The 15,567-nt window shown below is 40.4% G+C and overlaps 1 protein-coding gene across 1 annotated transcript in view; it reads left to right on the plus strand.

Annotated features, from left to right (window-relative positions):
• The first annotated feature begins 4,946 nt into the window (after nt 1-4,946).
• The window catches only part of col28a2b (collagen, type XXVIII, alpha 2b), a 46,380-nt gene continuing 35,759 nt past the window's right edge, over nt 4,947-15,567 (plus strand). Inside the window, exons 1-3 of the mRNA XM_056266025.1 lie at nt 4,947-5,017; nt 5,612-5,788; nt 6,935-7,488. Coding sequence (XP_056122000.1) covers nt 5,017; nt 5,612-5,788; nt 6,935-7,488 — 732 coding nt within the window. The 5' untranslated portion in view covers nt 4,947-5,016. The remainder of the gene's footprint in view (nt 5,018-5,611; nt 5,789-6,934; nt 7,489-15,567) is intronic.

Here is a 15,567-nt window from a genome sequence, read left to right on the forward strand (position 1 = left end):
ACTAAATTATATTTATGCAGTAGTTATAATCCATTTATTCACTTTATTTGAGAATAGACCTGAAAATGAAATTTCTAACTTAAACTGTCATAAATCTTGAATGCTTTGCGTTACAGATGTAAGTTTGGTCTCATTTTAAAGACAACACTTGGCAGATTATTACAGAAGTTAAAAAAGTTATAACATTTGACATTTGTTGTTATGAAAAATGCCCAAAAATACAATTTTCAATTTTTATATTAAATATATATTTTCCAAAGCACTCTAAAACGGTGATAAGTCATAAATCTAAACAAGATTTGTTCCCAATTTGAGGATTTTAAAATGTAAGATTTTGTTTGGCCGCAGTACCAAACATTTCCAGTAGATGAAATTCGTCTCTCATTCATTTCCAATGCGTGTGCGTGTGTGTGTGTGTGTGTGTGTTTACACAGCAAGTACCAAGACCTTTACCAAGTTTTGTAGCATTCCGATTAAGTAAAATAAAAAAAACGTAAACTTTTGTCCGAACAGCAATGGGGGTTAAATATCTATAATTGCACTTTTTACTAGTCATAATTGGATTACAACTAAACAGCTTGCTATAGAAATGGACCAAAGTTATTTACAGTGATCACACGGTGCATGTTGCTTCTCTTTTGAAGCAGGACAATAAAATATGGTATGCTATAGATATGGTGAGGAAAAGAATGTACAGATATTCTACACCATGTATTGATAGTTTACACATTTCTGCAGCTCCATGAGAGAGTGGTGTCGTCCTGATTCATTCTAGCTCTGTTCGCTTTAAGCCCTGCCGTCATCATTGGCTCAAAACTGAATTTATGTTTCCGCTCAGATTCAAAGTTTTTATTGCTTTATTACTGCCTGGCATGCTTTGAACACCACATGCTTTGATGTTCCAGCTTTATTACAGTGCTGTACAGTGGTGTTTCCACACAGCATGCTGACATACACTCCCCTAAAGGATTATTAGGAACACCATACTAATACTGTGTTTGACCCCCTTTCGCCTTCAGAACTGCCTTAATTCTACGTGGCATTGATTCAACAAGGTGCTGAAAGCATTCTTTAGAAATGTTGGCCCATATTGATGATAGCATCTTGCAGTTTATGGAGATTTGTGGGATGCACATCCAGGGCACGAAGCTCCCGTTCCACCACATCCCAAAGATGCTCTATTGGGTTGAGATCTGGTGACTGTGGGGGCCATTTTAGTACAGTGAACTCATTGTCATGTTCAAGAAACCAATTTGAAATGATTCGAGGTTTGTGACATGGTGCATTATCCTGCTGGAAGTAGCCATCAGAGGATGGGTACATGGTGGCCATAAAGGGATGGACATGGTCAGAAACAATGCTCAGGTAGGCCGTGGCATTTAAACCATGCCCAATTGGCACTAAGGGGCCTAAAGTGTGCCAAGAAAACATCCCCCACACCATTACACCACCACCACCAGCCTGCACAGTGGTAACAAGGCATGATGGATCCATGTTCTTATTCTGTTTACGCCAAATTCTGACTCTACCATCTGAACGTCTCAACAGAAATCGAGACTCATCAGACCAGGCAACATTTTTCCAGTCTTCAACTGTCCAACTTTGGTGAGCTCTTGCAAACTGTAGCCTCTTTTTCCTATTTGTAGTGGAGATGAGTGGTACCCGGTGGGGTCTTCTGCTGTTGTAGCCCATCCGCCTCAAGGTTGTGCGTGTTGTGGCTTCACAAATGCTTTGCTGCATACCTCGGTTGTAACGAGTGGTTATTCAGTCATAGGCTGCATTCACACTGCAGGGGCTTAATGCTCAATTCCGATTTTTTGAAAAAAATCGATTTTTTTGCAAGGCCGTTCACATTTCCAATTAAATGCGACCTTTTGTGATCTCCTGTGTGAACGTGAAATGACCCAGAAGTGACCCGCATGCACAGAAGAGTACTCAACGGTCAATTCCCGCCTACTTCAACGCAGGATTATGACGTTTGTCGCATATCAATGACGTGCGGGTCGGATACATGTGATCTGGCCGTTCAAATTGAAGTCGCATTTCAAAAGATCGGATACATATCGGATTTGGACCACATACCCAAGTGGCCTGGGTCGCATTTGAAAAGATCGGATCTGTGTCGTTCAGACTGTCATGAAAAGATCAGATACAGGTCGCATAGGGGCAAAAAAATCAGAATTGGGTCGTTTGAGTCTGCAGTGTGAACGTAGCCAAAGTTGCTCTTCTATCAGCTTGAATCAGTTGGCCCATTCCCCTCTGACCTCTAGCATTAAGAAGGCATTTTCTCCCACAGAACTGCCGCATACTGGATGTTTTTCCCTTTTCACACCATTCTTTGTAAACCCTAGAAATGGTTGTGCGTGAAAATCCCAGTAACTGAGCAGATTGTGAAATACTCAGACCGGCCGGTCTGGCACCAACAACCATGCCACGCTCAAAATTGCTTAAATCACCTTTCTTTCCCATTCTGACATTCAGTTTGGAGTTCAGGAGATTGTCTTGACCAGGACCACACGCCTAAATGCATTGAAGCAACTGCCATGTGATTGGTTGATTACATAATTGCATTAATGAGAAATTGAACAGGTGTTCCTAATAATCCTTTAGGTGAGTGTACATGCGTACAGTAGCTGTATATCACAACAGCTCAGGACATTAACAATCCCTGCTGGAGATTTTACATGAATCCTTTAAGCATTTACAAGACTGTTGACGTGATTTTTTTTTTTAATTTAAAGTTATTACATATAGGGTGAATTGCCCTAATGTGGGACACTGCCTAATGTAGGAACACCTACGGTCTAGTGTTTGTAGGTCCCCCATTAAATGACAGTGAAACTATGGGTTAGACAAAGCTGTGGTGTCATGTGATCAAAATCACATGACCTATCAAATGTCCAATCATATTTGAGGGTGAAGCAATCATCAAACAGGAGACACCTTGTGTGAAGACCATCCGAAGGTTAATGACATAGAGTTTTAACAAATTTGATGTTAAGGAGTTAAATAGATTTTAAACAAAGCAATCCTGCTAGCCTGGTTAAACTCCAGAGCATTCTCAGTCGTAACTGAGTTATGGTCTGGCAAAGCGTCATAGACAAATCATTTCCAGAGGGGCGTCACCAACGGACGTGGCGGATAGACCTAAACCCAATCAGAGCGATGAAGGAGATGACGTATGCAGAGCGGCGGAGACACATCTCCGAGTGTTGTTCTTTGCTCGGTTTTTAACAAAAAGGAAACGTTCAAATGGCTTAAAACAGACGCGATAGCTGATTGGAACGAGTGATGTTCGACGGCGGCATCCATCTTTGTAATGTAGGCTACAAAATCTGCTCCAAAATCCCAGCGCTGTCGTCATCGTGTAAAGCCCGCCCCAACGTTTCTGATTGGTGCCTCGATTTCGACGGATTGGAAATGGGCTTGAATGAGCTCTTTGCCAGACTAACTTTCAGAGCAAATCTAAATATGCCGGAAGTTGTCTGGGTTTTCCCAGGCTACAATCCTGATACTTTTTAGCCTAATATGCTTATGAAATGTTTGTCCATCAAAAAATGTTGTAACTTTATGTGTATAAACTATATATTTTATATTTTTATCAAATTTCCTAGTGTCCCACATTAGGAAATGTGGTTTCCAAATCCGGGACAGTATGATCAGCCTAATGTGGGACAGTACTTCAATGAGTCAAAAATATGTGATGGGGCATGTTTTAAACATTTTTTATTTTATTTTAATAAAAATATGAATAATGTTTATATTAGACAAATCGTAACTAAAGAAAAAAATGTTTCACCTAAGGCATTGATGAAATGGAAACCTTTTTTCAGAATCTGTGGTCGGATATTAATAAATATGTAATTCCTAATAAATAAGTCAAAGAAACTCACTTTAAAATAATAAATAGATATTATCCATGTAATGATTTTATCAGTAAGTTTAAAGAAAGGGTTTCTCCATTATGCGTTTTGGGAAAGAGGAAACAGAAACAATTGTACATTTATTTTTTAGTTGTAATTATACCAAATTATTTTGGTCCAAAGTTGATCTGTTTATTTTTTAGGTGTTTTACAAATTCATGACTATAACTGATATAATGGTCTTGTTTATGGATTGTGATACTGGTTTACTGGAAATGGATAATATAACTAAAAATTGTTATTTTACATGTTTCATTCATTCATAACAAAGAAAATTACTAACTAAGATTTAAGAGAGAATCTAAAAATAAAATAAGATTTTACTATTCTACATATATCAATGTGATTTTTGGTATTTTATCATAGATTTGTCACTGTCCCACATTAGGAAGCTGCAGATTGTCAGAATAAGAGCACTAATATGTCTATAATTTCTCTTATGGATGGGTTGTCTGAATTTTCCCTTTTGATTTGATTAGGACACATACTGGGGGTTTTAAAATGGTTGTGGATTTAATGTTTTGGTTACACATCGCAATATGTCACAGAAGTGCAAAAAATGTCCCACATTAGGGCAATTCACCTACAAAATCATTAAGAGCTGTGCATTCGACTGTACATTTAAAATAAATATTCCACATACATAGCTGATTTAATTAGTAGTAGATCAGTAGTTAATGTATGTTTTACAAAATAATACTAAATGAAAATTATTTTAAACTAAAAAAAAATTAAAACAGTCTTTTTTACATTTATGCACAGCCATGCATTTTATATGTTATAATATATTGGATTATGTGTAAAAATGTGTGGGTTTATGGGAGGAGCTCTGGATATTAATGTTCCTCTGGATGGCAGCAGACGCTTTACATGAATGGAGCTGATGCACATTTTTACGTTTCTTCTCTTACACAGCAAACCCATGCGCTCTTCACACACATCCAAGGATTCCCAGTCCTTTCGTATGGCATATTTTTATTGCGTGTGAATCTTATACAGAGAAGAGGCTATGAAGTCTGTCATGAGCTTCTGATCTTCATCGTTCAGGTTGTACTCAAGCCGGTACTGTACTGAGATCAGAGCTGCTTTACACAGTAAGTGCACATTTTACTCACATTAGCTGTTTATGATTCTGTTCTGTTTGGAGAGTTCAGTAAAATTGGTCTCATCATGAGAAAATAACTTCTTTGGTAACACGTTACAATAAGGTTCATTAGTTAATGTATTAACTAACATGAACTAACACTGTGCAATACATTTGTTAAAGATATTTATTCATCTTTGTTAAGGTTACTTAATAAAAATACAGCTGTTCATTGTTTGTTCACAGTGCATTATCTAATGTTAACAAATACAACCTTTGATTTTAATAACGTATTAGTAAATGTTGAAATAAAGATTAATAAATGCTGAAGAAGTATTGTTCATTCTTAGTTCATGTTAACTAATGAACCTTATTGTAAAGTGTTACCACTTCTTTGCTATTCCACTTTTTCATATTAAGAGTATTTAGAGTGAAAAGCAAATAAACAGCTTCTGATTGCAAACTTTGAATGTGACAACACATGTGATGCATTTGAAAATAAGGTTATCCATCCTTAATACAGTCTCTCTCTCTCTCTCTCTCTCTCTCTCTCTCTCTCTCTCTCTCTCTCTCTCTCTCTCTCTCTCTCTCTCTCGTACTGTAGTGATGATCCGGCTGTGTGTGAGTTGGCTGGTTTTGCTGTTGGGAGTTCAGCTTGTTTTGGCTCAGCTGGACGATCTCGATGATGATGATGATGATGATGCTGATGATGTAGCAGACAAGAGAAATGGAAGAAACAAAAATAAACCAATCACCTCAAATGTCATCCCAAAAAACAACGGTAAATATTATTTGCCTTTCAACACAGCAAATCTGTATACTGTATAAAAATACTGTATTTACTTTTTATGATAAAAAACTCCTTTGGTTTTAACTAGGCACAAGTATGATTTTGGTCCAGGGGTTATGAGATAATCCAGACTGATTTAACTCATGCAGGGTCTGGTCCTCAACTTTCAGACATGTGAAGTATGTTGATTGAGTATGATATTTTTAACATATGAAACTGATTTAAATACTTCGCCGAACAGTCTGCTCTCCTGCTCACTGTCCTGGGCCAAATTTCCTCTCGGACATGTTTCTTCTTCTTCATAAATGTGATTTACTGTAGACTTGGGCAATTTCAGACGGATCACATTTAATTGTACCTTTACATTTGTTTTTGGCAGACACTTTCTGGTATTTTTGTAATACCTAAACAGTTATCAAACAATTCAAGTCAAATAGGAGTCACTGGCTGTCCTTTAGTGGCAGAACACATTATACTGTATGTGTTCACAAAGTCTGGCTTAAAAAAATCAATAGTAAAAAAAAAAAAAAATAGTTCATCCCCAAAAAAAGGTTTTTAAATAAATATGGCATCCCAAACCAGTATGCTGTCATTTTAGTGTCAGTGAAATTCTATTGTAGTTCTTGTTAAATTTTGATTTAGATTTAATGTTTATATTTGGTGTTTTAATTTTAAAGTTTAAATGTGTTTGTCATTTTTAATACACTTTTAAAAAATGTCTGTATAGTTTCAGTTCTATTTTATTTAGCTTTAGTTATTTTAGTGCTTCAACTAAACGAAAATGTTTCCTTGAATTAAAATTGAATTTTGTTTTTCTATTTCAATTCATGTTTATTAGTAATTTTAGTTTTTGGTTATCGATAACAATCCTAGTATGCTGTTATTTTTTTGGCTGGTCCACAAGATTTTTTGAAGAATCTTCACACAACTCTTTTATAGTCAAAAACACTCCATATTTACAGTCAAGCTCCAAATAAAAACAATAAAACCAGTTTGACGTCAATGATATTTGCTCTCAGCCAGAAACAAAGTTTTTTACATACATTCTGAAATTATATGTCAAAATAACTTGCTTTTGAATTAAAATTTTGGAATTAACATTTTTTTTTTTTTTTGTTCTCTCCGTCCGTCTTTTAGATGAGGACTGTAATTTGGAACTGGCATTTTTGGTGGACAGTTCAGAAAGTGCCAAAGGCAACCATGCCCAAGAGAAGCGCTTCGTTACAGATCTCGTTACCCGGATCCAGAACATCAATCTCCAAACCGGACAGGGCTTGAACTTCAGAACTGCTCTCCTTCAGTACAGCAGTCATGTGATCACCGAGCAGACCTTCAAAGATTGGAGAGGTGTGGCCACCTTCCATGACCGCATTGCGCCCATTTCCTACATAGGGCACGGTACCTACACTACCTACGCCATCACCAACCTCACCCGCATCTACCTGGAGGAGTCTGGCCCTGGCACCGTGAAGGTGGCCATTCTGCTGTACGACGGCGTGTCGCATCCCAAGAATCCCGATATTTTCTCTGCTTTAGCTGATGCCAAGAACCAAGGGATTAAATTCTTCACAGTAGGTTTCACATCCGCTGCCAACGTGGAACAGCTGCGACTACTGGCCAGCCCTCCAGCCGCCCGCTACGTACACAACCTACAGGACAAGAGCGTCGTGGACAAGATCCTCAAAGAGATTGTGAGTAGTGCTTTTTGTTTTTCAAGAGGAAAATCTTGTCAGTCTTTTCTTCATAGTTTACATCAATCAAAATAAATGGACAGCAAATGGAGGTGAAACTCGAAAAATTAGAATATGGTCCAAAAGTTCATTTATTTCAGTAATTCAACTTAAAAGGTGAAACTAATATATTATATAGACTCATTACATGCAAAGTGAGATATTTCAAGCCTTTATTTGTTATCATTTTGATGATTATGGCTTACAGCTTATGAAAACCTTTTCACAATATTCTATTCTATCATAAGCTGTAAGCCATAATCATCAAAATTATAACAAATAAAAGCTGGAAATATCTCACTTTGCATGTAATGAGTCTATATAATATATTAGTTTCACCTTTTAAGTTGAATTACTGAAATAAATGAACTTTTGCACGATATTCTAATTTTTCGAGTTGCACCTGTATATAAAAAAGATCCACTGATCTGAGCTGCGATCCGCATTTATTTTATAGCTAGCTCTGTTATGTATACTGAATGTCACCACCAGTTGTGTCATTTGTGTCTATTTTTATTTCTCCTGAGGACGGTTTGAAGAAATATCGGTAACGCTTCTTTTTACAGTACAGTACTTACGTGTACTTACCAAGAAAGTACTGGCTAATATAAGGTAAGTACATGGGTTAGGGGTAGGTTCAGGGTTAATATCTAGTTATTACCCGGTAATTGTAATTACTATAATAAGTACATAGTAAGTACATGGGTAACAGGACTGTAAAAGGAAGCGTTACCGTCTTGAAAAGTCTTGTGAGCCATGAAAGAGCAACATCTGAGCAATAAAACATCCATCAGGATTGTCCAATTAAGGCAGTTGAGCCAAGAGCTGTGAAAACAATAACTTTTTGGTTCTTGGGGACCAACTTTGAAGTGTAGAAATGATGTTGCTCAGATGCTTGTGAAGGCCAAAGTGAAGGATTTATGTCTCTTGAGGGATCTTAGATTAAGAGGGGCTTGTGTTTGTGTTGCCTCACTCGTCTTCATCCACACATCTGCGGTAGTACCTATGGAAAATGGGCTGTCTTATCTCTGTATCTCACCTGAGGACATGGAAAAAAGTTGATTATGAATTCCTTGAACAGGGCATTAGGCATAATGAGTAAATGTTCACCTAATACACCGCTTATCTCAAGTTAAAAAACCCTAAAGGAGAAGTTGCTTTGCAGTACTAGAGAAAAGTGCCATTTTTTGCATTACCTGATAAAAGAGATACAAAGCACACCTGAAAAAAAGAAATTCCAGGTATGCATCAATGTCTTAGGCGATAAAAGTCATTATCAATGATATTGGATGTCGACCGGTTGTTTAAAAACAGCCAATTATCAGGGCCGCTTGTATCCTGTCAATCAAAAGGGGGGCAAAAAAACTGATTGGAAATCATGCTGTGTATGAAGAAAATGTCTCTTGTGAGACATTTACTTTAAATTGAGTGACAATGGCAACAGAATTGCAATTTGTAATCTCTGCACTGCTAGACTTTCACAAGGTGGAACTATAAGTAATGTTTTCTGTTTATAACTGAAAGCAGTTTCTCTTTAACTTTTATTCTCTCCATAACATGTTTTCCTTGTTTTTTACATTTTATTTAAAAATTGTGTAATTAATTGTGATTAATTTGAAACAAGGTATAAAATGCAGAACCACCAAATTCTCAGTATCAGTATCTATATAGGCAGATGTCATTCTAAATAATCGGATATTAATATCGGCACAGAAATGTTTCATCGGTGCATCCGTATGTTACGGGTGATCTGTGTTTGTTTTGGGTGGGTTTCCTTTCTGTGTTTCAGTAGTTTCTCTATGGTTTTTCATTGATTTGATTATCAGTTGCACCTGTTGTTCATTTCGGTGATTGGTTTAGTTGTGTGTTCTGTTTATTTCAGTTCACTGTCTGTTCTCGTCATTTATACTGGTTGTTGTGTTCGTGTTTTTGAGTCTTAGTATCCGGAGTGTTTTGTTTTGAGTTGGGGTTTAATAATCGCCACAACTGCGTTTAGATCCTGCTTTTCTCGTCTTGTTTGCAACCATAACCGGACACCATACACCGAAATACCTAGCTGAAAAGACCAGGATCATTTCTTTGCTGATCCAGGTTGTTTCATGCTGGTGAAGTTGGTCAACCAACATATTCTTTCCAATAAAACTGGTTGTCATGTCTGTCTGTGTTCAAGAGGGAGATTCCTCCCTATGTTTCTTTATGGTTTTATTAAAAATTTGCCTGGTTAAAACCAGAGCATTCTCAGTCGTAACTGAGTTATGGTCTGGCAAAGCGTCATAGACAAATCATTTCCAGAGGGGCGTCACCAACGGACGTCGCGGATAGACCTAAACCCAATCAGAGCGATGAAGGAGATGACGTATGCAGAGCGGCGGAGACACATCTCCGAGTGTTGTTCTTTGCTCGGTTTTTAACAAAAAGGAAACGTTCAAATGGCTTAAAACAGACGCGATAGCTGATTGGAACGAGTGATGTTCGACGGCGGCATCCATCTTTGTAATGTAGGCTACAAAATCTGCTTCAAAATCCCAGCGCTGTCGTCATCGTGTAAAGCCCGCCCCAACGTTTCTGATTGGTGCCGCGATTTCGGCGGATTGGAAATGGGCTTGAATGAGCTCTTTGCCAGACTAACTTTCAGAGCAAATCTAAATTTGCCGGAAGTTGTCTGGGTTTTCCCAGGCTAATTAAAAATCCTTTGACAGTTCCAAATGACCTTGGCTGACGTTTTTAGGATTGTTTCCTATTAGTAGACTGGAATCCTGGATCTTAGTCTTTCTGTAATGGTGTAAACCTACAGAATGTCTTTTCTGACCTCGGTGTCTCACAGCACAAAGCATCTGCACATGGTCAGGAAGCTTTTACGACGGAATATGTTAGCCAGCGCTGCTGTCTCCTGCTAGAGGTTCCCCTGTGCTTTTCTGATAATAGAAAACAGCAGATCACAGAAGAGACAACAAGCCCATGACATCACATTATAGCTCCTGGAAAATTCAGCCAGAAGCAGCATTTGATGGTTTTAAATGTTCCTTCCAGACTGGACAAACTGAGATACTTTTCCCAAAAGCAACTATGGTCACAAGTTCAACTATGGTCATTGCTACCAACAGAGATCAATGGAACTTGCGACCATAGTTAGATAACAATGCTTTTGGGAAATGCACCCCTGGTAGATGTTGACTATAACTAGTTAGGACTGTTAGGCTGCCTTGTCTAAGGGCCCTTTCACACCTACCTTGTTTGGTCCGGACTTTCAGACTTTTCAGTTTGGTCCGAATCAAAATTACAGGTGTGAAACTACCCCGGACCACGGTCCGGACCAAACAGATGAAATTTGGTCCGACGAAAAGAGGTAGTCTCGGTCCGGATCAAACTGAGCAAAGGTTCTAGTGTGAAAGCATTTTTGTATGGTTCGGACTTTCAGACCTTTTACAGGAAGTCCCGGTGGTTCCCGCATAGCCAAAAAAACTGAAGGTGGCAGGAAAAGAAGAGGAGGAGACGAGGTTTTTAATTGAAGTATGGTCTGATGACATAATAAGAAGTCAACTTGCAGTCTTCTCCTCCTTTCCTGCCGGCGACGATAAAATGTTCGCACGATGAGGACGTTCATTTGGCGAATTTGAACTAGCCTTGTGTATAGTTGGTGCTGCGGGTAATTATGCCATAAAAATAACAATATAGTTGCGACGATATGCGTCTGTTCATTCATGTTGTCAAAGTTACCCGCCGAATTGACGACACGCTGACGTCAGACGCACGTTTATGGAAGTAAAATAATGTCAAATGTTTTTGAAACAAAAAGCAAGTTGAATTGCACCAATTGAAAAAAAATATGCATTGCGTTAACCATGCTTGCATTTTAATCCATTGTATTTTTAAGGCTTGCATTTTTATGGGCTGAAATTCAACATGGTTGAATATTTAAGCTGTGAATATTTAAATTAAAAACATTTCAAACACATTTTCATTATTAAAAATTCAATAATCCATATTCACCTTTCATATTTCACTTCCAAAATTTTCAAACTGTTTAAAAATACAACCTATAATATTCAACAGGCAATTTTCGGTCCATTTTATTTCGCCTTGAAAATTCGCTTCCACAAATTCAGTGGTTCAAAATCAACAGAAAATACTACGTTGACATCCAGGAACTGCAGGAAAAGCAGTAGATTGCCGAGCATATTCTCCAGCTGCTGTTGGTCGGCTTCACCAGCAGGGGGTGCAAGCGCGTGTTGACAAGCACCAAAGCAACAGCTAGAGACTAGAGGCCTTCACAAAACGTCAATTGCTGAAATGGACAGAGCGGTACGAGTTATAATTTATATGTGTGTGGAAAAGGTTGATTAAGTACGGAGCCCGGGAGTCACCTGTTGGAAAAAAACAACAATAACCCGTGGCGACGGTTTTGCAATCCGTCCGCTCAGTTTATAAACCGTGGGCTACTCAAGAATTCTCAAACTGTTCCCTCGGTTTAACAAACCGTACCCACGAGTTTCTAATCCGTGCTCTCAGATTTGTAAACCGTGCCTTCAGTTTTTGCAATCTGTACCCACAAATTCATAAACCGTGCCCACGCTTTCGCAATCCGTTCCCACGGGTTTGTAAACTGTAGGCTACTCAGATAATATATCTTCATTAGCCTACCTATAGATATAATTATACAAAATACAAAAAGTAGTAAAAACGCATCTAACCGAGCATATATATATATTTTTTTTTTGAGCGGACGGATTGCAAAACCGTCGCCACGGGTTATTGTTGTTTTTTTCCAACAGGTGACTCCCGGGCTCCGTACTTAATCAACCTTTTTGTGGAATTTGTGGAAGCGAATTTTCAAGGCGAAATAAAATGGACCGAAAATTGCCTGTTGAATATTATAGGTTGTATTTTTAAACAGTTTGAAAATTTTGGAAGTGAAATATGAAAGGTGAATATGGATTATTGAATTTTTAATAATGAAAATGTGTTTGAAATGTTTTTAATTTAAATATTCACAGCTTAAATATTCAACCATGTTGAATTTCAGCCCATAAAAATGCAAGCCTTAAAAATACAATGGATTAAAATGCAAGCATGGTTAACGCAATGCATATTTTTTTTCAATTGGTGCAATTCAACTTGCTTTTTGTTTCAAAAACATTTGACATTATTTTACTTCCATACACGTTCATTTACAAACCAATCAATGTCAAGATGCAGCCCACATAGATGATGACGACAGGACGCAAGTCACGTAAAGTTCTTTAGTGCGCTCGCATAATTGCAGTGTGAAACCAAACCAAAACTTTCTGAAAGTATAAAATGTATCAAAACGTGAACTTTGGTTCGGACCTTGGTGCGGACTTTCAGGTGTGAAAACTACTCGGTTACTATCGTAACCTCAGTTCCCTGAGATAGGGAACGAGTATTGCGTACCTATACGCAGTGGGGAAACTCCTTTTCCTCGATTTACTGAAGCCTATATGTAAAACGCATTTGCAGCTGCACAGCTAGCACACTGAGCGTCTGACCCGCTCATAGGCTGTGCTGCAGCAACTGCACATCCAATGGCGCGGGCGAATCTGACGCACGACCAATAAGCTAGCCCAACGTCAGAGCCCGTCGAGGGGGCGTGGCCCCGCCTATATAGACCCCCGAATTCGCCATTATAGCAGGTTTATACGACTGAAGCGACAACTTCACCAGTTACCATAGTGCGGCCGGCAACGCAATACTCGTTCCCTATCTCAGGAAACTGAGGTTACGATAGTAACCGAGTAGTTCCCTTTCGAACGGTCACTTCGTATTGCGTAGCTATACGCAGTGGGGACACCATGCAAAACGCCGCACCCTGAGTAACTGGTTGCCCTGCCACTCAGGACCCCTGAGCTAACAGAACTAGCCAGAACCCAATAACATATGCATATACATGTATATATAACAGACCAGACACAGTCGAGTCTGAATAATATATATATATATATATATAAAGTCAGTAACCACTAACAGAATATACTAACAAAACCAGACACCGTCGGGATTATTAGTATAACTTATTACCGGCCGAAGCGGGTTTATATAAATATGTATGTGATTATGCACAGTAATTTTTGTAGACAAGACCAGCCACTGTCAGGTCTCAATCATACCGAAAGCACCTTCGCCTGCAGGGAAGGTACCTCCATATTATAGAACTTCATAAATGTGGAAGGCGAGGACCAGCCGGCCGCATCACAAATATCTTGAATGGGAAAACCAGAAGACCAAGCCCACGACGAGGCCATACCTCTGGTCGAATGGGCCTTGACACCTATGGGGCAAACCTGACCCACTGCGGTGTAGGCCAAAGAGATGGCATCCACTATCCATCTAGACAGTCTTTGCTTAGTGACTGGATCCCCCTTAGATCGGCCCCCGAAGCAGACAAACAGCTGTTCTGATTGTCTAAAAGACGCAGAACGCTCCAAATAGATTCTCAACGCCCTGACAGGGCAGAGAAGATTAACCTCCCCATCCTCAGCAGAAGGGGGAAGGGCTAATAGCGTAATAACTTGTGCTCTAAACGGCGTTGAGAGCACCTTGGGCACATAACCATGCATGGGTTTGAGAATAACTCTGGAGTCATCCAATCCAAACTCCAAACATGCAGGACTCACTGAGAGGGCCTGCAGATCTCCCACTCGCTTGATAGATGCCAATGCCAACAGGAGAGCAGTCTTTAGCGAAAGTGGTTTTAGATCAACCGACTGGAGCGGCTCAAAAGGTGGTCCCCTCAGGGCCCTAAGGACCGTGGAGAGGTCCCAAGGCGGCACCGAAGGGGGCCTGGAGGGGTTAATCCTCCTAGCACCCTTCAGAAACTTTACCACCAGGTCATTCCTTCCTAGTGATTGGCCAGCCACCAGAGCATGGTGCGCTGCGATGGCTGCCACATACACTTTGAGCGTGGACGGGGTGCGGCCCGCGTCCAGTAGCTCCTGTAGGAAGGCGGGCACCACCGAAACCTCACATGACTCTGGGTCAATACGATTTCTCGAGCACCAGCTGGAAAAACCCGACCACTTTAAAGCATAAAGGCGCCGAGTAGACGGGGCCCTTGCTTCAGAGATAGTGCTTAAGACCCTGTCAGGCAGGTCCCCGGATACCCGTTTAGTGGCCACACATGGAGGGCCCATAAATCGGGTCGGGGATGCCAGATCGTTCCGTTGGCCTGTGTGAGGAGATCCTTCCTCATCGGAACAGGCCAGGGGGTCGTGTCTGACAACTGAACCAGTTCCGGAAACCATGGTCTGGATTTCCAGAGAGGAGCCACCAGAAGGACTGGGCATCCGCTCTCCCTGACCCGCTTGATAACCTGTGGAAACATCGAGACGGGGGGGAAACGCGTAAAGGGGGCGGCTGGGCCAGAGATGAGCCAGCGCATCCCTGTTTTTCGAGAAGAACACCCTGCAGTGGGTGTTGGCTCTCGAGGCGAAAAGGTCGACTTCGGCCTCGCCGAACCTCTCCCATATTAGTCTGACCGTCTGAGGGTTCAGGGACCACTCGCCAAGGGGAGTGTTGCCCCTTGAGAGCATATCCGCGCCCACGTTCTGGACGCCCGGGACATGCGCTGCTCTCAGAGAGCTCAGATTGGCTTGTGCCCACATGAGGAGGTCCCTCGCCATTGCATACAGGTTGCCTGACCTGATGCCACCCTGGCGATTTATGTAGGCCACCACAGACATGTTGTCTGTACGGATCAAGACTTGGTGACCCCTGAGGTTTGACAGAAAAGCTTTCAGGGCCAAACCAACTGCTTTCATTTCCAGACAGTTGATATGTAAGCTCTGCTCCGTGCTCGACCAGAGGCCGGAGGCAGGCTTGCCCTCGTGCAGCGCTCCCCAACCCATGTTGGATGCGTCTGTAAAAACCACTTTCCTCCTGGAAACTATCCCCATGGAATACATTAGCGCGGGAGGGACTGACTCTATCGCTCCTTTTGCTAATAATTCCTGAACTTCGGTGCGAAGCACGTGATTCACGCCGCTTCTCACCGATGTCTTGATAACCGCCTGGAATTTCGGGGGT

The sequence above is a fragment of the Rhinichthys klamathensis genome, unplaced genomic scaffold (genome assembly GCF_029890125.1).
Source record: "Rhinichthys klamathensis goyatoka isolate OS25496 unplaced genomic scaffold, OSU_Roscu_1.1 h1tg000244l_1, whole genome shotgun sequence".
NCBI classification, from domain to species: Eukaryota; Metazoa; Chordata; class Actinopteri; order Cypriniformes; family Leuciscidae; genus Rhinichthys; species Rhinichthys klamathensis.